A 22,353-nucleotide genomic window follows, 5' to 3' on the forward strand; every position below is an offset into this window, starting at 1 on the left:
AGAGAATAGTAAGTAGTAATAATGATAATTAACGAATAAATTAAAAGTTTTCACAGATCGCAGTCTGATTTGTCATATAGAAACTGTCCTATCAGTCTCACAATGAAATCTAAATAAAAGGATTAATGCACAAGGGCATTCTCTGTTCCTTTGTTTTCTTAAGATACATTGATAGGAGGTAGATGAACTGTGCTCTTCAATTGGACTTGAATATGAAGAGCGTCTGAAATACTCTCAATTCCAGAGATCTAGCTGCAGTTTGTCCATTATGTGCAAAAAAAGGCATCTATCAAGAGAGGGAGAGAGAGAGAGAAATAATGATAATCCAACAACGCCTGTCAGTACTCCTGAAACTAGGTATCACATAATACAGAACCACAGGCTGTAGTCACACTGTACGCTGGTAGCATAGGAAAGCACAACCGAATGCCATGGATGAGTAAGAGAACGAGACTATAGAGACATGAAATATATAGTTGGATTGGAATTTAGACCAAGATCAAACTGAGGGCCGGCCTAAGATCGATCCAGTCAGCCAGACAGCAGCGCAGACCCCCAAGACAGAGGCTCCGACTAGTCGCTTTTCCCAAGGAGCTTCTTGGGACATTTTGACAGGCTCAAAGTTCTTCCTCGGCGAGTGGGGTGATAAAGAAGCTTGCGATCCGGAGTTGTCGTTACCTCCGCGAAGCGACGAGTCGTTTTGATTGACCAAGTATTCTCGGTCGCGTGCGCGCCATTTCTCAACCAGTCGCGCAATCTCTATAAGGTCTTCTTTTAGAGATCCTGGGTCAGTCGCGGTAGTATTCTCAACCTCAATGTTCTGGACATTCCCGAAGAAGTCCACCACCGTTCGTAGGCGGCCCTCCTGCTCAGCGCCAGGGAACAGATCCCATCGCACGCCTGGTTGTGAGTGAATCTTAGTTTCGTCATATGAATCAAACAAGTCGCCCAGTGTCAGTTTAGAGTTCGCACTTGTGACCTGAGTTTCAAGAAACTCGAGCACATAGTACGTCCAGCGGTCAATCACTGCAACTCCGACATCATTGTCGGCATGATGAGAGTATGAAGACTGGTCAAGCTCGCTGGATCCGGTGGCAATGATATTGGGCGAATAAAAATGCGTATACATCGTGTTGGCCTGGCAAGTATCGATCATGAACAGTAGCTCATGATAACGCTTCTTCTCCCACATTTGACCGAAGGCATCCGCTAAGTCCCAGGCTCCAATCTCCTCGGAGTCCTGAAACTTGAGAAACTGGTCTCCTCCATGTCCGGTCATATACACAAGTACATTACTTCCCGCGTCAGACCCAAGGCGTTTGCTCCGTGGTACATCTTCGTCTAGCCGATCGGTCAAAAGACGGATGAAATTCTCCACCGTTACCTCATAGCCCCGGTAATCCACCTCAATATTGTCTCCGTAAAGGTCGACTGCGCGATCTGCATTGCTGTAGACCGTTCCTGGGAAGACATTGCGAGGGTTGCAGGCCATATCGTCGGGAAGCATCAGGATAATCTGCGAATCGGGGATTCCGAGGCGCTTGACGGTACGATACAGCGAGAGGACATTTGCGAGGTGGCGATAATTGAACCAAAAGCGCGATGTCGAAACTAGGACGGCCCAATTCGACGTATGCTCAGATGATGCTAGAGACGCAAAGAGTGTGAGGAGGAAGGGAAGGACTCTAAGGAGCCCAAAGTATGGAAACATAGTGAGCGCTCGAACGTCAAATCATAATAGAGCCAGAGAGGGTTGCGTAATGAGCGACAGACAAGGGCGACAACAGTAGCGCAATACAGAAATGAGTGCGACTAGGTAGGTGGAGATGTTTACGGAAGTCGTGTAGTAGTTAAGTAGTGCTCCGTAGTATGCTTATCAATTCAAGTGGAAAAGGACAGCCAGAAAGAGGGTCACATCGGGAAGGTCATTTAAGGCATCCATCGGAACTTGAATGTTAGCGCCTGAGGCATCAAACGTCACAATCAGTAAAGCTTTGCAGCCTGAGGCATCAGGAATGATAGACAAAAGCCAAGTTTCCTACCAATCACATTAACGTCCGTGGTGGTACTGGAATGAAGTACGAGTAGTAGTAGTATCCATGGACAGGGGTGGCGTGACAGGAAAGTGGTGTCTTAAATAAGAACAGGATATCTTAATCATCCGCTTTGATTCCTTGTCTGTACTAAAGGAAGGGTTGAGACGATACTATCCAACTTTTCGGCTATAACTACTATACTAACATTTTTGCACAAGTATGCTCAGGTTCATCATCTTTTCTCTATTCATCAGTTATATTGCCTACATAGGTCTCTGTTTCCTCCGACACAGGAACCTTGCACGGAAGATTGGATTACCATACGTCTCGTTTCCTATTTCATCGCATAATATACTCTTCCTATCTCTTTTTGAGACTCGCTTCGTTCCATACGTGATCAACACATGGCTCCCACCCAAACTAGCCGACTATATCTATAGTAGCGCCTTCAAAACCCGCTGGGCGGCAAAGGACCGCCTCCATAAGAGGCAGGGGGAGGTTTATATGCTCATTACCCCATCCGTATCAACCTGCATGGTGGGCGACGCCTCAGTAGTCTCTCAGATCTGCATGTCTCGTCATGGTTTCCCAAAGCCACTCGAGCAATATAGTAAATTATCTTGCCCTGACTCACATATTGCCAAAACTAATGGATAACTGCATCATAGGGGCCCTGGACATATATGGTCCAAATATCATCACAGTAAGGTGTCCAAACTGTTATGTGCATTGACATCGAGTATTCAGAGTCTCGGCTAATTAAACACAGTCTGAAGGCTCTCAATGGGCACATATGCGTCGTCATACAGCGACAACGTTTAATGAGAGAAATAGCGCCCTGGTGTGGGAGGAAACAATCCGCCAGACCAACGAAATGTTGCGATATTGGGAGGACGAGCATTCCAGAAGCACTTCACCGTCCGAATTTGTCTTGACAGACGCTAGAGAGGATATCTTAAAACTCACTCTCAATATAATTTGCAGTGTTGGATACGGAGTGAAGCTTCCGTTCAGGCCCGTCCTTGAAAATTCGACTGAAAGTGCCGAAGGCTTGTTCAAAGATGCCATAACACCTCCGCCAGGCTACCGCTTCACGTTCCGCTCTGCGATGGAGTACTTGAATAAGCACCTTACCTCAATATTTATAGCCAATGGTCACCTCCCCAAAGGTATCCCACGGTCCGTACTTCCATTTTTCAAGAAAGACTTCGATGCGTTCGACGATATTGGCAGGTATCTGCAGGCTTTAGTGTCGACGGCTGAAACTAAGGAAACCCTAACTCCGAACTTACTTGATGGTTTAGTTAGATCTAAACAGAAGGGAGACAAAGAACAAGGACTCGACCCTGAGCTCATGGATGATGAGATACTTGGGAACCTGTTCGTATTCACGATCGCAGGGCATGAAACCACTGCTGTTACTCTTCGGTTTGCTCTTGTGCTTCTTGCTCTCAATCAAGATGCTCAGGAGTATTTGTACGAGGCAATTCGAGAAGCAACATATGGCGAGCCTCATAACCCTGTTGACTGGGATTATCGACGGGTTTATCCAAAGCTCGTTGGCCCCTTATGCGTAATGGTATGTGACATAACCCGCCTTTTGTGATTGTAATTGTCCCTAGAGTAATCACTGAGTCCTTCAGCTTGAAACACTTCGGATGTATCCCCCAGTGACGGGCATTCCCAGGTGGACAGGAGACTCCGCAGTCAACATCACGTACCATAACCAGTCTTACCTCCTTCCGCCACATGTTTATGTCAACCTCAATGCCAGTGGGCTTCATTATTCCCAAGAGTACTGGGGCCCAGATGCAGCTGTGTTCGATCCCAAGAGATGGGATAAGCAGAACACGGAAAGCTTCCTGGCGAAGAATGCAGGAGAAGGTCTGACAGGGCCAGGGCTAGAATATGACACAATCCATAAACCAGTCCGAGGCTCATATATTCCTTTCAGCGACGGCTTCCGGGCGTGTGTAGGCAAGAAATTTGCTCAAGTTGAGTTTGTAGTTGCCGTGGCCATTATCTTTCGTGCGTATCGCGTTATGTTGGCGAAACCCAGTGAACGTGAGACCGAGGACGATATACGTCGGAGGACGGATAGAGTTTTAGGGGAAAGTACTTCGTTTATCACGTTGTCGATGCGTGATGAAATACCGCTGTTGTTCCAGAAGCGGTGCGTTAGCAAGGCCTGACCAGTTAGCTTAGTCGCCGTTAATAGTGAGCGGAAACGTGCCATGGGTGCTTTAGGTGTCATATTTGGGTCATTCCATACCGTCAATCATAGCCCTTCTTTCGTCCCCTCATTGGTTTTCCCACCTTCTTTCGACATGAGATGCCATTGATGTCTCTGACGGAAACATTGTGCAATGATAAAGCAGCAGACCTAAGCCCCTATACTGCCCATAGTACACCTCGTCGTGATAGCCATCAGTAAACAATCACTGTGATCAATGAAGGCCAGGTAACCGCAACGTTCGGTATATAATTGGGGAGAAAGGATCAAGTCACTGCACATAGCTAGACGTATGAGAGACCTTTGGATGGATAGGAAACAAGGGTGCTAACAGGAGGCTAGGGCATGCTATGGTTTTCTTGGCCAAACCCATGTCCTAGGTAAAGTCCCACGGTTAGTAGTGGAGAGAGTGTGGTGTTAACAAAAGTCGCCAAGCACTTCCCTAAATCAGGGGTCGACGAGGCGCAGCAAGGCATCATTGAGTCGATTGCTTCAAATTACCAGAATTCAAATAGGTACCATTTCTAACAGTGGTGCAGCTCTCGGTCAGGACGAACCATGATTCGGAAGATGACCGATGCCAGCTGTCTAACAGAACCCCTTCACTACTCCTGGCCATCGCGGTCAGATGGAGCCAGGCTCTTTGATCTTTTCCCAGATACAACGGTTATGGAACCTCTTCATATAGACTCTATTAGAAAAGTAACGGATGTTGCCGACAGACCGTAAATTCGGAGTATAGAAGAGAGTGTACCGAACTTCTCTTTAGGGCACCTATGCCTACACAAGTGACAGGATTATACTAGTGTTTGTCTCATGGTCATCCCATCATAGAGACAAACGGCTTCGGCGATGTGGACGTTCAAAACCCATTTACCTGCCCTCAACAAGTTGTCGCTTTCGGAGTAACTTCCGCTCTTCGAATGGATGTATACGCAGCAGTAGCAACATCGACATGGTGGATATTGGCCAACGATCTCTGGAGATCCACCACTGTAATTTTCTCTCTTCCTGCCACACCAGTCATCGCAGTATGCTTTCATAATCGAGTGACCCTTCTCCCAAATAACACACCATACTTGGTTTTGATATCCTGCACTTAATATAAGTGGCGTCTGTGGCTCTTAGTAACCCTGACCCCGAACTTTACGCAAAACAGACGCTACATTTCCAATCATTTGAGACAAGGTCTTTCAGCAGCTAGAAAGTTGACTAGCTTGGAAGGTCATGGCATCTATAGTACGGCGTTTAATGGACTAGCATTTCAGCCCGCCAAGAATTAGAGTCGTAGTAGCCTCCATTGTGTAGCGATTAGTGTCGGTCGTGGAGGGGACTGAGTCGGTCCATCGAAATTTTCACTCCTAGTACTGCCCTCTCGTTTGCTAAAAATCCACCACGTTCCTCCTAGAGACTATAGTGTCACCACCACGCCACCCATTCAGGAGGTCAGTAAAATATTGAAGTCGGGTATATACCATCCTTCAGGCGATACGCTCTTTCCCGGAACAAAGGGTAGAGTAGGTTAATCCTGTTTGGGGTGCATAGCCCCCGCCATATGTCTGAGTTGAGTCAATCCAGAGAGGTGGAGCACTTTTTGTTGTGTATCTTGAAACAATCTAACATGAACGGGCAAATATCCAAGCCAACACCTGCAGCGGATCCAAGTGGGCCAGTCCCTTCAGCCATCTTGCACTTGGCCCACGATAGGAGTAAATCTAGTATATCTAAAAACGATACTTGATCTTTTTTTCATTGTAGACATGGCGGATAGTCAAGAGGGAAGACCAAAGAAGATAGTCCTTACCATGGAATCACTGTGGTGGCTTCTACGCAGGGCTTGGAGTTCCCTCATTGCCCTTTGGTACTTTCTATGGCTGCACCCTCTCCTTTCGTTCTTTACTGCCTCTCTAGTATTTCTCTTAGTATCACTTACACAGTCATTCGTTGAATTCTCTGACAACCTTAAAGTCCATTCACTTTCTCTAAACAATTTTTCCCCGGCCTATGTTACAGCGCTTAATGAGTCTATCAATCTGGGTCAACCGATCCAGTTCGATGCCGCAGACAACAAAACTTCTCCTGCCTCCATCCCACGAATCATCCACCGAACGTACAAGACAGAAGATATACCTTCGCACTGGAAAGGGACCTACAAGTCATGTCGCGTGTTGAATCCCACCTACGAGCAATACTTCTGGACTGACGAGTCTTCTCGTCAGTTCATCGAAACCCATTTTGACTGGTTCCTTCCCACCTACGATGCCTACCCATACAACATCCAGCGGGCTGATGCTATCCGTTATTTCCTATTATGGCATTATGGGGGCGTGTACATCGACATGGATATAGCTTGTCGCCGACCATTGGACCCGCTGCTGGATTTCTCTGCTTGGATGCCCAAGACCCAACCATACGGTGTCAGTAACGACCTGATGGCGAGTACCCCGGGACATCCATTCATCACCAAAGTGGCCCTGGGCCTGCATGATCACGACGGCTTCTACCTCTCCAAATACATCACTGTATTCTTTACAACGGGACCCATGTATCTCAGCAGTATTTTGACGGAGTGGTTTCGAAAAGTGCAAAACGGCCCGGGTGAGGAAATTACCATGCCACATGGCGTTGCTATACTGCCTTCCATGATGTACGACACCACTCCATACTCGTTCTTCGGTCACGCCCCAGGATCCACCTGGCATGGAAACGATGTAGCGGCAGTCAGTTACGTTTACAAACACTGGCATGAGATTTGTTTCAGCGCAGTTGTACTTGGCTTAGTGGTATTGACGATCTATATCTTACGGGTTAGGAGGAGACAGCCAAAGTATACCCCGATTTTAGGTAGGCAAGATGAGGAGGCAGGCTTTTTGTGATGATTCATTCGTTTTCTAAACCAGCCCAACGGAATGTGGATGAACACCTTTGTTCTTTCTTTCTTTTTTTCTTCCTCACTTTCCCTCATTACATTGGTTCTATACTCTCCTTTACCGCGCAAACTGCAGCGCGACGCTTTTATCTCCTTGAATATATATGTTTAGTATTAGATATACCCAGCGCTCTGCAATGAATAAACCGCTTACAAAATATAATACTTTCTCTGGAGAAACTAAGATAACGCCGTATAGCACCAACAAGAGGATAGGGGCGTGGGATTAATGCCTTGTGAAATGCGTATGAGCAACACATACAGGCAATCCAGGCTATTACAAGCTTCTATTGGGTGGCTTGGTTCACCTTCCATCTGCCCCATAAAATTGATAATTCTCTTCCGCTTAGTAATTTTTCGACATCTGGGGCAGAACTTCCAATCAGAGCATATCATACCAGAAACAGGGACCCTTAAAGCCTTATTGATTGGGACCCTTGTGGGGTTGTTGTGGTTACCGAACCCTAGAGCCATTGGCGCCCTTATTTATCACCAGCCCCTGTAAGTTGACCGAAGCATCCACTTCAGCGAGGCAGTGCCGCAGTGTGGAGGGTAAAACATGCTGCGCCACTCGGTCGTGGCCACAACTATCGGCTTTTCAGGGAATGAAACATGGCTAAATCAATGGGAACTGCGTTTGGAAATTTTCTAGAGAGGTTTCTACTGAGTATAACGCTGATCTTCGAATCTCAAACTCTATCATACTAGCACTTGTACTGCTGGATTGGGGAACAGGATGTTTCAAGTGGGGTATATGTTGAATAAGTTATACCTCAACGTTCCCCAGCATGTTATACGTACTGTATCTCTGGACGTACTCCGTAGTAGTTCCTAGCCAATAGTTCCGCACTTTAATCATATAGTGCTTATACAGGTGTCAACTGCCGGTCGACCTGTATCTTACTTGGGATGCGCTGGTTCATCCACCCGTCAGAAGGTAGAGAACAGTTGAGCCAATCTGTTATGATTTACTAAGACACCATATGCTTCTTCTTGAAGCGAGCTACTACGTAGTAGTTCTGACATGCCACTTGCAACAGAGAGAAAGTGACCCGATTAGGCAAGGCCTACGAGGCACAAGAACTTTAGGATTCGATTGCGGTAAAGCTAACCGGAAGAAGAATAGATATTCTTGCCAAGCTTTCAAAGGGGCCCACCGATTCTGCCTTGACTTTCAAAGGGCTCCGTGATCGCAGGGCTGCCTTGACTGACCCTAATCATTCATGTCGGAGGTTGCTCGCTTTTACCCTTCCCACGGCTCATGTATCACTGCGTCCCCACTTGCTCATTTCTGAAGTAACTCCAGGCTTCCCTGTCCCTGTCTAAGATGCATGTTTCACCTCTCTATCCAGTTTAGGAATCCACCTACTATACTCTCCTTCCTCAAATGGCATATTCTAGTAGTGGAGCTCTGTACTATCGTCCTTCAAGTTTGTGACACGGGACAGAGGAATCCAAGGATTGTCCTGCGTAAAAACAAAGTATGCAAGATCCAACAGTAGATCTCTTACCAAAATATGATGGAGGACTCTGATACTTGTACATGGTGCGTCTAGGTATAGCCAGTTTGCTTTCACGGGGCCTTTTAGACTTCTAGTACGGAGTATGACATTCCGATAACTAATATCTTTCCCGAGCAAGGTAATCACTCTACAAGGTCCCACACCCTCTATAGCAGGGTATCTTTTGCGCTGTATAGCGGCTTGCACGTAATTCTCAGGCCCATGCATCCAATGATTCCAATCTATCTCATCGCCATACAGGACCAATCACTTGCTCTAGCCAGCTACGTACATGGCGATCACAATCCTGGCGGTTTGTTCGTGCTTCACACCCAAGCCTATTGGCACACCATTGCAACCTGTACCCTATCAAGAGTATTATCCCACTCAATGTAACAATTATCCACTCGTACCCCATCTATCGTACATGAAGACCCACGCCATCATCTAGTACTATTAGCAGGTCTCCTGAATTTACTGATCAGTTTCTCGGCGGTGTGACCGGAGAAGGGATGGTGTGGACATTTTTCGGAAGGCTGTGGTTTGATCCACACAATCAGTTCGATGGGGCACCTCACCCGGAGGCACTCCGTTTTCCTCACATTCCAAGGTTGGTCAAATCCATATTACGCTAAGGAGTAAGTAGTAGATGGTACTCACAGCTATGCCCCGGGGACCGCAAGCACACTCTTATGCTGATCCCGAGAGTTCCTATAGGACACATCTTCCATGCTTTGTCGTAGATGCAATCTAAAGTGCTTCTTCAGTACCTCATATTATTTTCAAGATGCATACGCCGCTAAACAGGGTAAGTTGAGTAGGCACAGTGCGGGGCGAAGAAGACACGGTATGAGCTCGCTTCTGTTAGTGTCTTTCCTCCATCTAAGTACTCGAAAGTGGTCATCTCTTCTCCAATGGAGACTCGCCATCTGGCAAAGCACTATGGAGAACATATGCAACCTGTATTTAGTTTCTCTATGGACCGCCTTGGCGATACATGAACAGAATTTGTTGTCGTGAGGGCAGCAGAAATTTCTGATCTGCCTCGAATGTGGCAGACAAGACGTGGATGGCTCATTTATCTCAGAGATCATTTGTTCTCTGCCCTTCAGGCCGAGATCCCTGCAATTAACGCTATACAAACTTTTTCTGTCTTCCTTACCTCGCCCACATACCTCCCTTCAAGTCCCTTGAAGACCCAGTTTCATGTTCATTGATGCCTACGATTCCTCGAAAGCCCTCTGGTGCTTCGATGGGTTGCCTTCTACAACCTATGATATATCTGACGGTTGCTATCAACTTTGTAACAGTGGCTTTGCTTCTCGAGTAATATCAGAGCATCTTGGATATGGAAACAATGTCAAACTAGGTATGACTGAACACAACCTCATAATACCACAGAAAACCTCCATCAGGGTGTATCTAATTCACTACGGTGGATATTAACTGATTTTCCGCATCTGCATAACTTACTTCGCCCCTTCACGCAGCCATTGGGACAGTAGTCCTACCACCACCCGCCTTCTCTTCTCCATCCGCTCCCTCCGACGCAACGCCTACCACCCGCCTTCGGCACCAACACACAGAAAACATAACCAAACAGTACTATACCCAACGCCGATCTACCATGCAGCCCATCAAACTAAGTAAGTCGGGCCCACAGAGTTCATCGCCGCAATGAACACCCTGAAGCCCACATGCTCTGGCGCTAAGCACCCGATGAGACTCGGTACCAGGCATGCATTTAGGGATATTCTTGATGAGCAGATTGCTCATGATCGGTTCAGTGGATTCCATACCATAGGCGGCTAATATGGACTAAAAACACTATACAACATTTAATCTCTGAGCTCGGTGTGTTATGCTTATATTGTCTGGGCTCATGCACATACAACAGTGGCCATATTTATTGGCTGGTCCTCAGTCGAGTTTATTGCGCCGGAGACGACGATGAGGAACTGGACTAACGTTCCAATGCCGGACAATATTCCAAAACAAACAATCCAATCGGCGAGGCCCAACCATCACAGTAAGATGGTGAGGAGTTATGCCGTCTAATCCCTGTATCGCAAGTGGACATCACTAGCTCTAGATGTGTTTGTGCGAACTCAGCCCTACTACCCGAGTCCAAACTACTACTAGTATTAACTAAACCATGCCTTCTAGATTAAAAACATCAGCAGCCTGGCAGATTTCCAAAAAGCAGGCGGGAACTTATCCTTACCTAACCTCTCTTGACAGATGCCTTTCATTGTTGCAGCACCTCTGTCCGGTGTTCGGAAGGGCTCATTGCAGAGCTCGTTGTATCATAAATAGGGTTTTCGAAACCTCAGAAATTTCTGTCTAGGTTGCTTTTGCCCTTCAATATATCCTCGGTCATTAAGTTATCACGGAACCTGTTCCTTGTGTATATTGCATACTATCCTGTTACTCCCCGTGGAGAACAGTATGTATATGGTTGTTCCTGAGGCAACAAATCGGAGTCAAACTTATGGGATAGAATTGTTCTTGGCATTCATTCTGCCCTATTGATGCTGAACCACCTTTACCGCCTTAGGCATAATTTTCACAACTTCTTTTGTTCAGCAGAAATACGTAACTATTATCTGAGCATATTCTTAAAGCACTCCCAAAAGTTTACTTGATTAATTAAAGAATGAATATCCTTGGAAGCCACTAGATGAGATATTATGTACGGCGCGCAGTAGAGCATTCGATGAACCGGGTGCTTACTCCGTCGTAGATATAACGGCCCTGGAGTGCTTGGGATTTAGGATGCATTCGAAGGATGCTTCTCGCTACAGCTGATCTCACACGATGGAATCGTTCCGCATTCTGATCTGACAATACGATAAGACAGGAGTGCACGTCACTACTAGTACACTATCCGAACGTTCACAAAAATAGAAGAAATTATTACAGCATACCCATAGCATGATCGTCGGCCTTTTACCGGTTTGTGGCGGACATCATGCAGCTGCAATCTCAGAGATATAGATCGCGCGAAGGGAAATCTATTGCGAACAGATATTTTTAACGCAAATCTAGTAGCATATAGTACACCAAACTAGTCATGTGGTAATAATCTATTTGCCGATCTCAACACCACCAGTGGCACCCAAGAGACGCTTGATGTCACCGTAGATGGCGAACTGACCAGCAGTCAGGGTACCAACCATGAACAGACGGGCACCAATACCGGCGTAGGAACCACGGAGACCGAGCTCCTTACCGATCTTGACGAGACGAGAGATGGTACCCTCACCAGGCTCACCGGGGGTCTTGTTGATCTTGCTCAGCATAGTATCGGCGGGCTGGGAGACGAGAGCGGCAGCGAAACCAGCAATGAGACCAGAGCCAAGGTTGATAGTAGTCTTAGCACCATCGGTGAGGGTCTCCTTGTCGAAACCACGGTAGATAGCCTCAGAGACCTTCTCGAAAACGACGAACTTGGCCATGGTGTAGGGAACCCTAGAAATGTCGATTAGACTCGTTTTCCCAAGCTCGTCAAGAACGCGTGCAAACTTACTGCTTGAAAAGAATGGGACCGAATCCAGAGTAGAAAGCGCCGACACCCTCGTTCTTAAGGATCTTACCGAAACCGTTCATGAGACCGGTAGCGAAAGTGGGCTGGGAGACGAGACGGATACGGGTGGCTTCAAGAGGGCAAAGGGCGATATCAGCGAAGAACTCGGCGGTGGCGGAAGAGGCAAGGTAAACAGCGGTGCGGTTGTTGGAGGCAGTCTCGTAACCGAGCTGGTTGATCCACTGCTGCTTGAAGAACTCATAACCACCGAACTTGAAAGCACCCTGGAGGAAGTAACCGGCGGCGGTAGGACCGAAACCAGTGAGGAGAGCGCCAGCACCCTCGTTGGCAATAACCTGACGGAAACCACCGATCATACCACGGTTGTAGGTGACGGGGTCAAGCTGGATTCTGGTCTTGACGCTGCACAGGAAAGGAAACGTCAGTAACGGACACTTGAAGCCGGAACGCCGGAACAAGGCGCATTGAATGCCAATAGGGCGATCCAATTGGACTTACACATCGACAGGAGTAAGAGCTCCGTGGGTGACGGAACAGCAGACAGCACCAGCGAAGGCGAATCTGGAGTAGAGAGCAAGGCCGCTGAGCTGCTGAGGAGCAGCGGGCGCGGGAGATTCGGCTTTAGCGGACATTATATTATATGAAGAGTCGTACTCTGCTCTAAACACAAAAAGGAAAAGGGAAGAGAGGAGTGGGGAGATGGGAGGGTGGAAATGTCAAGCAATTGAAGCTCAGTAGGGATTGAGATGGAAAGAAATTGAATCCGGGAGAGGATTTGAAAGGGATGGCGTCGGCACTAGTCGCAACCCGAAAACTTTTCGCGGCCAATGCGGGTGAGGGTCGACGGCACGACCACGACTTGCCACCGTTTAAATCCGATCGCCCGGTCAACAGCAGAGAAAAGATATCATATCTTCTTGATACCATTATCTATTGAATTGCCTATGGGTGCTACTTATACAATAAGTATTCATATAATCATCTCTGTCTATCAGTGTTCTTCATTTCATTCTCCGAATTATCGCCCACTCCATGGAAAGAATTAAAAAGAAAAAAAAAAAGAAAAAGAAAAAGCTACGTGTCCGACGATATCCAGCCGGATCTGATACTGGCAATTAGTAGCCTCAGGCATTCATGACCGCCCGATGAACATGAACTTGAACATGAACTCCTATGCCAAGAGAATTACCAGAGCATTTCCATGACCTGTGAGTCAGTGATCACAGGGCAAAGAGTGGACTGAGTTAGAGTGTCCTATCATTTCAATAACTATGACATTTTCTTATGGGCTTTACTTAATATTTTACTTAATATCTCTTGGCCATTCACTTGTTCCGGTTTGATATGTCACTCCCTCGGATCCCCACCCGGTGGCATCCCTTATTGATACCTGAGGCAGCCCCCGGATGATTGTACCATCTTTAATTGGTGCAATATCTCCTGGTTCCTTTCACAACTTGAACTTGCACCTAAAATTAGCCTGAAAAAGGGAAATGCAAAAAAAAAAATAAATAAATAAAAGAACTCACCACTAAAGGTCGAGTTTTTAATTCGTTCGTTATTGAGTAAACTGCCAAACTTTGCTGCTGGCACCGTGATTAGCAAGTCAACTATGAACAGCCCTAGTAACTCGTGGCGGTCAAGGCAAAAGCTCAACCACCACCTATTCTCCAACTCGGATCGAAGGCGCTTGTTTGCTTGCTCTGATTTGTATCCACTAAACACCTGACAGCAGGTCTATCATGCCTTGCAAGGTCATACAGTATCTGACCGGTGTTTCACACCGACTGCCTGGGTACCGAAGCAGTTGATACGTCTATTGAAGTAGAACGGCGCATGATGACGCACCCGTCCGATATTTGGCTATACCTGTCAGAAAATCAGTCTTTTACTTGTTGAACGTCTTCATCAGCTTCACTCCGTAGTCTCTCACAGCGGCTTTCTTTCTATTCAAACCATCAATGTTACCCATCCCGTCCTGGTGTGATCCTAAAGCAAGGGAAGAAAGAAGAAAATGGAAGAGGATCGAAAGTCAGTTCTCTGGTTTCTCCATAGATAAGCTGTCAGTCTGTGGATACTAAATACGCGATCATGCATAGAAGAGGCAGAGCATCTAGCTAAACTCCCATCATGGGATACTCCTGACAATTCGCTGATGCTACAGGGTTTCGAATGGCATGTTCCAGATGATCAAGGGCACTGGAAACGTCTTCAACGCTCACTAATTAGTCTAAAATCAATCGGTGTTGACAGTATTTGGATTCCACCGGGATGTAAAGCAATGACCCGTTCCGGTAATGGCTATGACATCTATGATCTATACGATCTAGGAGAATTTGACCAGAAAGGATCAAGATCTACAAAATGGGGTAGCAAGGCAGAGCTCCAATCACTAGCTTCCTCTGCGCGTGATCTCGGTATTGGCATTTGCTGGGATGCAGTCCTTAATCACAAAGCTGGTGCTGATTATACAGAACGATTTTCAGCTGTAAAAGTGGACCCAAAAGGTATGTTCTCTAGTCTTAGAGAAACAATATAAGTAGGTTAACTAATACTCTGGCTGGGACAAAAGATCGCAGTGTTGAAATTTCCACTGCAAAGGAGATTGAGGGCTGGGTTGGATTCAGTTTTCCGGGCCGTGACGGCATATATAGTCCCATGAAATATAGTTGGCATCATTTCAGCGGCGTTGACTGGGATGAAGCTCGGAAGAAAAATGCGATATACAAAGTTGCTAGCAAACGATGGTCTGATGATGTGGCTCACGAGAAGGGAAATTATGACTATCTTATGTTTGCTGACATAGACTATTCCAACCTAGAAGTGCAGAAGGACGTTCTCCTGTGGGGAGAATGGATAGGAAACCAGCTACCTCTCTGTGGCATGAGGTTAGATGCAAGCAAACACTACTCGGCTGAGTTCCAGAAGAAATTTGTGAATCATGTTCGAGCAACTGTCGGGCCGCAGCTTTTCTTCGTTGCAGAGTACTGGAGCGGCGATGTCAGGGTTCTTACGCGTTATCTACAGAAGATGGATTACCAGCTGTCTCTGTTTGATGCACCCTTAGTCGGACGCTTCTCGAGGATCTCGCGCACGGGGGAAGATCTTCGCAAAATTTTCGATAATACGCTGGTAGAGAACAAGCCTGCACACGCAATCGTAAGGCCAGCCCGATCTTATCCTTCGTTTGCACTATACTTACCGTGCGGGTAGACTCTAGTCATGAACCATGATACGGTAAGAGGGAGACTAATCGTGGACCAGCATCCATGGAGATGTTAATTGGTTATCCTATAGCAACCAGGACAGTCCCTAGAGGTAGGACACATTACCCTTTTCGATCTTGGGAGCAGCTAATAAACTACCCAGGCTCCGATTGCATCATTCTTCAAGCCCCTCGCCTATGCATTGATTCTACTCCGAGACAAGGGGCAGCCGTGTATATTTTATGGAGATCTTTACGGTATCCGACGCGGCGTCAAACACCCTATGACCCCATCCTGTGGCGGAAAGCTTCCAGTTCTTGCACGGGCTCGCAAGCTGTACGCTTACGGCGAACAATGCGACTATTTTGATCAGGCCAATTGCATCGGTGTGCACCCTAAACAGTATTCAATGTGCTGGCTCATGGCCGCCTAACAAATAGTAGGGTTCGTCCGTTATGGCAATCTGCATCACCCTTCGGGCCTAGCATGCATCATGAGCAACGGTGGTGCGTCTCAGAAACGTATGTATGTCGGGCGGAGCCATGCCAAGGAGCGATGGACAGACATTTTGGGGTGGCATCCAAAGACAGTTATCATCGATAAGAAAGGTTATGGGGTATTTCCTGTTTTTGCAATGCAGGTCAGTATCTGGGTCAGTTCGGCCGCAGAAGGGAGAGAAAGCCTTCGGGAGCCATTGTAAGCGCCATTTCACCCATCCCCTCATATGCTTTCTCAATATAAGGCTTCTTTGAGCTAATCTATTGATAGCGAGGAGGGGATTTACGAGGATTGACCGGTCTATCTGTGCCTTACAGATATCTGACAAGGTGTGGTTTTGACCTATTATCCGGCGGCGTTATGAGTTGGTCGATCAAATTATTATATGCTAAGACCTTTCGAATACCCATCTAGCGGTTGAAATTGACATATTGAGCTTTTATCAATCATGTTGCTATGTCGGTTCCTAACAAGGGAAAAAAAAAAAAAATCGCTGGCTCTTTGGAGATATAACAGGGGCTTTCACCTATCTCCACTCATTGCGTCGAGGGTTATAGCCGACTACTATGAGCACCATTATACTTTGCTTATCTCGAGAAAAGCTACTGTTTGCTAATCATTTTCCTTGTTTTATACCCTTAGCTGAAGTAGTTAGATCATCTGAACGCAGAATAGTGGATAATAGATCCAATTTACGCGTACAGCTTACGATTCCACACGACATCCCCGTGATGATCCCATGCCCCAACCAAGATTACCTGTTGTTTCAAACTCAAAGACAACATTCTGGCAGGTTTTAGAAGCGGATATATCAACAGTACCTTGTTATTTAGCTTCTACCTTAAAATGATCATTCCAAACCTCGCCTCCACCCATACGTTGTACGGGACATTCACCGCAGCCAACTGTAGATATTTCTTTCTAGATTGACCGTCTGCTGTTCGTTGCATTGACAGATTCGGGGAAGATGGCCATTACAATCTTCCTAGCAACTACGTAGATATGCCCCACTATTTGAGTTAGGAGTTAAAAGTAGTTCGCTCAGGTTATCGCTTAGTGTTATTCGGGAATGCTCATGACGCGGCTCCGTCAACCCGGTTGTCTCCAAAGTAGCTGTTATTCGTGCACAAGAAAACCTCAACTGCAATGATCAAGCGTCGGATCACACATGATATAGGTCTCGAAGATAAAGAATCAGACAATTCTCTTTCGCTGTGGTAAAGGGCAAGTTCGCTGCTGTTTCTCTCCGGCGTTCTGTCCGTGGCGGGTCTGCTTCCGAAGGGAAAGATATAAATCAATGCAAGGGACTTGCGAAGTTTAACAGCACTAGGGGGCTCCACGCAAACCAAAAATCTTGGCAACTGCTCCTAAACATTCTCCAGTCAGGCGGAATCTATATGATCTGATTCATCAAGTGAAGCCACAGTACTCACATACATAACACTTCAATTTAGTCGAGGCTGTCACTGCAACTTAAGAATGTGTGCCGGACTATGGGTGCTATAGACAAGCTTTTCCAAGTTAAGGTTGAGTTCAATAGATGTGCGATACTGATGAAGATCCGTTCTTTCTCTGAATGAACCTGAACTCTAAGCACTTGGTAGGGCTTAGGGTGACTCATTTGAAATACGTTGATCTACTTAGTAGTTCTAAGAGAAACACAAAGGACTATACCATGCCTTGCTTCAGATGCTATGGTACCTCTGGTCCAGTTACTGCTCAACAGTTGATCGGAGAATGACAGGGCGCTCTTTTTTGGTGGGTGGATCAACATGTTTACACAAGCCCACATACTCATCGAGCAGATCATGATCCACTTCGCCTCTTTGTACTAATATAGGGCATCACAGGGGGGTATTGGAAATGCTTAACATTATCATAGATGACGACTCCTGTCTATTACTCATGGAGTCCTTAAAAATTAAAGGCTACGACAGCCGTTTATTAAACCCGAATTCCCAAAGCTCCTTGGTGTCATTATCTGGTGTAAGAGCCACAGGTTACTTGAAGGCCAACATATCAACATGTCTAACATATCACTGCCAGTGAAATCATGCCATACAAGAGAGATAATAAACGGTTTGTTTCTGAGCGTTCAACCAAATCCTACACTTGAGCTAACATGCTTATTAGAGGAAACCATCACCTCACCAGAAAAATCATATAGCGTGCCTAGTAACGATCAAGGCGATGACCGCCGTTCTTCTGAAAGTCAATCAAGTACATCTTCTCCCTGGAGTTGCTGTCATACTGAATCGAAAACCGTGGTGGCTTTTAAGCCACATGATCCAGATCACCCTAACAATTGGTCGAAGGTATAGTGGAACTGTCCGGAATCAAGAAGTTCCTACAATGTAATATTTCCATACTAATGAACTAGTTTTGGAAAATCTTTGTGCTTGTTACTGGTGCCAATGAGGTCATGAATAGCACTGTCGGGTCCTCAGTCACAGGCGGAGCCACAAAAGCAATTGCCCAAGAATTTAGCGTGACAAATCAGCAGATCCTTGTACTACCGATTTCTATGTTCCTCGTTGGTTATATCCTGGGTCCTCTGTTGTGGGGCCCCTTATCGGAGGCTAAGGGACGAAGGTCTCCTTTATTGATAGCTTTTCTGTTATATACCGTTTTCATGATGGCATCTGCCCTGGCAAAGTCGTATCCGTCTTTGCTTATCTTCAGATTACTCGATGGAATGGCTGCTTCTGCGCCTATCGCTGTCGTTGGCGGCATCTATGCCGATATAGAGGCAGATCCGACGGCTCGTGGTCGACTCATGGCGTATTACATGACGGTAAACACCCGATCCTCAGCAGTAGAATTGTTGTTCGTGTTTATTGGGGTATTAACCCACTTTTTATAGGCTACAACCATAGGACCCGTCCTTGGGCCTCTAGCGTCAGGTTTCCTCGTGAGTTATGGCTGGAGATCATGTTTCTGGTTTGGTCTTGCGTATGCAGGCATTAGTCTACCTACGGCTCTTCTGATGCCTGAAACGTACGCGCCTATAATTCTTCAACGAAGAGCTAAGAGGCTACGGAAAGAGACGGGCGATTCAAATATAGTGTCGCCGTTGGATCTCGATAGCCGAGGTTTTAAACGAACACTCGCTATCAACTTGGCACGGCCATTGCGAATGTTGTTCTATGAGCCTATCACATCCTGTTCTTGCTTATACCTCGCCCTCACCTACGCAATATTCTATCTTTACTTTCAGGCCTATCCATTGGTTTTTCAAGGTTAGTGGTACTTTCACCTGTTGCCCACCCTGCCCTATAGCGACCCTTTCGGAACAAATTCTCCCAGTAACATGGAAGGCTGCACGTCAACGCACTAACCTGGGAGACGAATGCAGGTATCTACGGAATGAGCCCAGCTAAATCTGGCCTTTGCTTTCTTCCAAGTAAGCCCTATGAAGCCTGAGCTCTCGAGAATAGTACTGATTTCCCAGTGCAGTCGGCGTCGGCGCGGTAGTTGCTTGCATGATCTTCATCTGGTACGACCGGTTCTTATCCCGAGCCAAAGCCCGGAATGCGAAATGGGCATATATTGAAGAATACCGTCGTCTTCCCCTTGCTTGCCTCGGGGGGCCACTATACGTTGTAGCTATCTTCTTCATGGGTTGGACAGCTTTTCCCAACGTTCACTGGTCGGTTCCTGCATTGTCAGGAATTCCGTTCGGGGCCGGGTACTTGTTGAACTTCATGGCTATGGCCAACTACATGGCGGACGCCTACGAGACCTACTCTGCTAGCGCTATGTCTGCATCCGCTTGTACACGGAGTATTCTGGGGGCTATGTTGCCGTTAGCGACCAAGCCAATGTTCGATCGCCTTGGGGTAAATTGGGCATATACTCTTGTTGGATTTTTGAGCCTTGGGGTCACAGTAATTCCATTTGTCTTCATTCGGTACGGCGTTCGTATCCGAGAGAGCAGCAAGTTCTGTCAAGAGCTCAAGCGGTTAAAGGCGGCCGATGCTCGGGGGCCACAAACAGATCGAAGCGTGGGAAGGTCGGGTGAGGTATCTGTGATTCATGTTGAGCCCAAGGATCTAGAGAATCAGAATGGTCGGTAGAACTTCGAGCGACATCAAGGGGATGATGTACAAAAGAAAAGTATATAATATATAATTCATTACACGGAGAAGATTCATCTTTCCTCTCTGTGTCTCTTCTCTTCTCTTTTTCTTTTGTTTTTGTTTTTATTCCAACCCCCTTCATCAAAATCCCCATGGTCATGGGATGAATATGTGAATTGTATCATCAGTTTAGATCTTATCTCGGACGAATTGGGAAAGTGGCTATGATAACTTACATGCTCCTTGCTCGCCCTTAGTCTCGGGATTGAGTGGGGAAGTTCAGATTTATTGGACGGGGGAAAACTGTGGCATTCCTCCATGATGTAGCAGAGGACAAAAGTTACTATTTTTGTCTGCTTATCAATATTTGAATTAAATGTTGGCGTTGGCACTGTTCACCGGTGTACCTGTGGCTGAGCAGTGCAGATTACAACCTTTCTTGTTTGCAAGTGAGATTCCAATCCAAGCAAGTCAGAGGGTAAAGAATCCGTAATGTGCTAGAAGGTGGAGAGAATACTAGTACTAGTAGTAACCACCCCTGTTGCTTGCAGGCTCGAGAGCCAATCCCAGAGCACGGGCGCGGATGATTTACAATCTAAGCTGAGACCGTTTGTTTTCTTGCGACTTCATTAAATCCCCCCTGCCTCTCTTTTTTCTTTCTTCTCTCTTCTTTTCTCTCTTCTTCTCCATTATCGTACGGTTAATGTCTCATCTACCACTACCCTCTTGATATTTTGGTTGCTGTCCTTCGTTTATCAGCATTCTGCGTTTTTCTTCCGGCTTGAATCTCATTCAATCGGTCGTTCTAATATTGTTTAATATTCTGGACTTATATTAATACTATTGATTGTCGCTACCAGCAGAAATTCTCTGTTCTCTATGTTCTCTATGTGAGCTACTGCTCTCTTCCAGGACCTGTATAATATTACTAGACCATCTCTCGTATAATTTCGCAGGTGACGAAACATGGATTCGCCTCAATATCAGGAGCTTGGACTTGTGTCGCAGGAACAACAACCGATCGATCAAACAGTGCGGGTGACTTGGAAATTCCTGGCGGGCCTATCGTCGAACTTGACGCTTGTGGGGTATGTTCTCTTCTGCCCTCCTGCGTATGAACAATCTGATGACCGAGATATTATCGCAAAGGTTCCTGGTCATGCCTTTAGCATTTGAAGATGTTAAGGATGATTCTCTCGGAGACAAGACCGGCACAGCTGTAGCAGCATTGGCATTGATCGGAAACGCATACCTTCTGTCGTTCATCTTATTTTGCGCCCAGTATCGTAAGCGTACATACTTGATTCATTCTGTCTTCCTGTAAATGCCCGATGCTTTTTTTTTTTTTACCCTTCTTTTGTCTCTTCCCCCCCCCCCCGCGCCCCAACCTTCTTTTTGGATTACAATCTCACCACTACACAGACCTTGTCTATTCTCCAATCTCCTCGGACTGCTGAACGTCGTTCTCAATATTCTCTGTCGAAAGCTACTCCCGGTCGGTCGCTTGGAAACAGTGGGCATGGTCCTTGCCTCTATATTCGCAGTCGTCTACGCGTTGTGCGCATTATGGGCCTATGGAAGCGACATCGCCGACGATATTCGAGTCGGTGAGGCCGACCGTACAACAATCCCTTTGACTGAAGAGGAGATGCAACGACAACAACTCCTCCGGCTTCTCCAAGAAAATCAAAGTAAAAAGAAATCGAACGCCAAGGTTACGCAAAAGACTTTCAGGGTTAAAGTTCCAGAACACATCAATCCGGGTAAAGGATGGGATTCCTTCATGCCTCCTCCTCGCGAGAACAGTTATTATAGATGATTGGGTCAGCCTAGATGCATAACAATGAAGCGAGATGATGGAGTAATTTACTGCGAACTATCTCAGCAGCCCTTCCTTGCCTGGTCGTCGGATTCATTTTCATCACTGCCAAGCGCATATCGTGCTAAAATCTCCAGTCTCCGATTGTCTGAGTATAAGAGACTACCTGAGTATGGCTTACACGATACTATACCCAACAAGGCAGAATTCGAAGGATCTCCGGAGGCCACGAATGTGTTGGGAAAACGACGGCCAACCAATAATGTCGAAGGTGATCTACCGAGGATCTTTATAATCTGATACTTTCTTTCGACTCTGATCCAGACATCACATGCTTTCTGCAGCCATGCTTACCGCAATATAGAAACTTTGTGTGTCTACTACATTCGTAGCTTAGAAAGATGCCAATGTTTGTGATGCAAGTCTTCCCAATCGTGTATACGAGGATATGAGAAAAGAATAGGATACAAAGGAGAGAAGGAGGGAGAAAATAAAATAAAAGAA

General features: G+C 46.4%; 8 protein-coding genes across 8 annotated transcripts; 5 read left to right on the forward strand and 3 right to left on the reverse strand.

Annotated features, from left to right (window-relative positions):
* Positions 1-50: 50 nt before the first annotated feature.
* BDV38DRAFT_235440 (GPI-anchor transamidase) lies at positions 51-1,919 on the reverse strand. The gene has a single exon (XM_032053341.1). It carries the CDS (start codon positions 1,709-1,711, stop codon positions 500-502), a length of 1,212 nt encoding a protein of 403 aa, XP_031918726.1. The 5' UTR covers positions 1,712-1,919; the 3' UTR covers positions 51-499.
* Positions 1,920-2,255: 336 nt separating this feature from the next.
* Positions 2,256-4,228, forward strand: BDV38DRAFT_278183 (cytochrome P450; the record flags this gene model as incomplete). Its single annotated transcript, XM_032058661.1, has 4 exons — positions 2,256-2,646; positions 2,705-2,739; positions 2,806-3,615; positions 3,680-4,228. The coding sequence occupies 4 exons, from the start codon at positions 2,256-2,258 to the stop codon at positions 4,226-4,228; spliced, it is 1,785 nt and encodes a 594-aa protein (XP_031918727.1).
* Positions 4,229-6,074: 1,846 nt separating this feature from the next.
* BDV38DRAFT_278184 (glycosyltransferase family 32 protein) lies at positions 6,075-7,145 on the forward strand (the record flags this gene model as incomplete). Its single annotated transcript, XM_032058662.1, has 1 exon — positions 6,075-7,145. The coding sequence occupies one exon, from the start codon at positions 6,075-6,077 to the stop codon at positions 7,143-7,145; it is 1,071 nt and encodes a 356-aa protein (XP_031918728.1).
* Positions 7,146-8,833: 1,688 nt separating this feature from the next.
* On the reverse strand, positions 8,834-10,187 carry BDV38DRAFT_235446 (uncharacterized protein). The gene has a single exon (XM_032053342.1). The coding sequence runs from the start codon at positions 9,792-9,794 to the stop codon at positions 9,483-9,485; it is 312 nt and encodes a 103-aa protein (XP_031918729.1). The 5' UTR covers positions 9,795-10,187; the 3' UTR covers positions 8,834-9,482.
* Positions 10,188-11,129: 942 nt separating this feature from the next.
* On the reverse strand, positions 11,130-12,976 carry BDV38DRAFT_128387 (putative mitochondrial phosphate carrier protein (Mir1)). Its single transcript, XM_032051259.1, has 4 exons — positions 12,746-12,976; positions 12,230-12,649; positions 11,628-12,171; positions 11,130-11,540 (listed from the first exon to the last, which is right to left on the reverse strand). Exons 1-3 carry the CDS (start codon positions 12,877-12,879, stop codon positions 11,787-11,789), a joined length of 939 nt encoding a protein of 312 aa, XP_031918730.1. The 5' UTR covers positions 12,880-12,976; the 3' UTR covers positions 11,130-11,540; positions 11,628-11,786.
* Positions 12,977-13,989: 1,013 nt separating this feature from the next.
* BDV38DRAFT_267855 (alpha-amylase) lies at positions 13,990-16,246 on the forward strand (the record flags this gene model as incomplete). The annotated part of the gene is made up of 9 exons (XM_032056663.1): positions 13,990-14,020; positions 14,052-14,141; positions 14,173-14,228; positions 14,352-14,754; positions 14,820-15,406; positions 15,461-15,484; positions 15,617-15,839; positions 15,897-16,149; positions 16,222-16,246. The coding sequence occupies 9 exons, from the start codon at positions 13,990-13,992 to the stop codon at positions 16,244-16,246; spliced, it is 1,692 nt and encodes a 563-aa protein (XP_031918731.1).
* Positions 16,247-17,975: 1,729 nt separating this feature from the next.
* On the forward strand, positions 17,976-20,027 carry BDV38DRAFT_294420 (MFS transporter; the record flags this gene model as incomplete). Its single annotated transcript, XM_032062497.1, has 5 exons — positions 17,976-18,266; positions 18,332-18,745; positions 18,815-19,190; positions 19,307-19,354; positions 19,408-20,027. 5 exons carry the CDS (start codon positions 17,976-17,978, stop codon positions 20,025-20,027), a joined length of 1,749 nt encoding a protein of 582 aa, XP_031918732.1.
* Positions 20,028-20,689: 662 nt separating this feature from the next.
* BDV38DRAFT_235454 (uncharacterized protein) lies at positions 20,690-22,334 on the forward strand. The gene is made up of 3 exons (XM_032053343.1): positions 20,690-21,118; positions 21,180-21,350; positions 21,453-22,334. Exons 1-3 carry the CDS (start codon positions 20,997-20,999, stop codon positions 21,847-21,849), a joined length of 690 nt encoding a protein of 229 aa, XP_031918733.1. The 5' UTR covers positions 20,690-20,996; the 3' UTR covers positions 21,850-22,334.
* Positions 22,335-22,353: the final 19 nt, after the last annotated feature.

This window comes from Aspergillus pseudotamarii (genome assembly GCF_009193445.1).
Source record: "Aspergillus pseudotamarii strain CBS 117625 unplaced genomic scaffold BDV38scaffold_4, whole genome shotgun sequence".
NCBI classification, from domain to species: domain Eukaryota; kingdom Fungi; phylum Ascomycota; class Eurotiomycetes; order Eurotiales; family Aspergillaceae; genus Aspergillus; species Aspergillus pseudotamarii.

Excerpts from the sequence above, each read along its gene's own strand:
- BDV38DRAFT_235440 (XM_032053341.1), bottom strand. The coding sequence starts at position 1,711 with ATGTTTCCATACTTTGGGCTCCTTAGAGTCCTTCCCTTCCTCCTCACA.
- BDV38DRAFT_235446 (XM_032053342.1), bottom strand. The coding sequence starts at position 9,794 with ATGATCTCTGAGATAAATGAGCCATCCACGTCTTGTCTGCCACATTCG.
- BDV38DRAFT_128387 (XM_032051259.1), bottom strand. The coding sequence starts at position 12,879 with ATGTCCGCTAAAGCCGAATCTCCCGCGCCCGCTGCTCCTCAGCAGCTC. Across the intron at positions 12,650-12,745 it reads GCTCTTACTCCTGTCGATGT|CGTCAAGACCAGAATCCAGC; the intron begins GTAAGTCCAATT and ends TTTCCTGTGCAG. Across the intron at positions 12,172-12,229 it reads GGTCCCATTCTTTTCAAGCA|GGTTCCCTACACCATGGCCA; the intron begins GTAAGTTTGCAC and ends CGACATTTCTAG.
- BDV38DRAFT_235454 (XM_032053343.1), top strand. The coding sequence starts at position 20,997 with ATGGATTCGCCTCAATATCAGGAGCTTGGACTTGTGTCGCAGGAACAA. Across the intron at positions 21,119-21,179 it reads TCGAACTTGACGCTTGTGGG|GTTCCTGGTCATGCCTTTAG; the intron begins GTATGTTCTCTT and ends ATTATCGCAAAG. Across the intron at positions 21,351-21,452 it reads TTGATTCATTCTGTCTTCCT|ACCTTGTCTATTCTCCAATC; the intron begins GTAAATGCCCGA and ends ACCACTACACAG.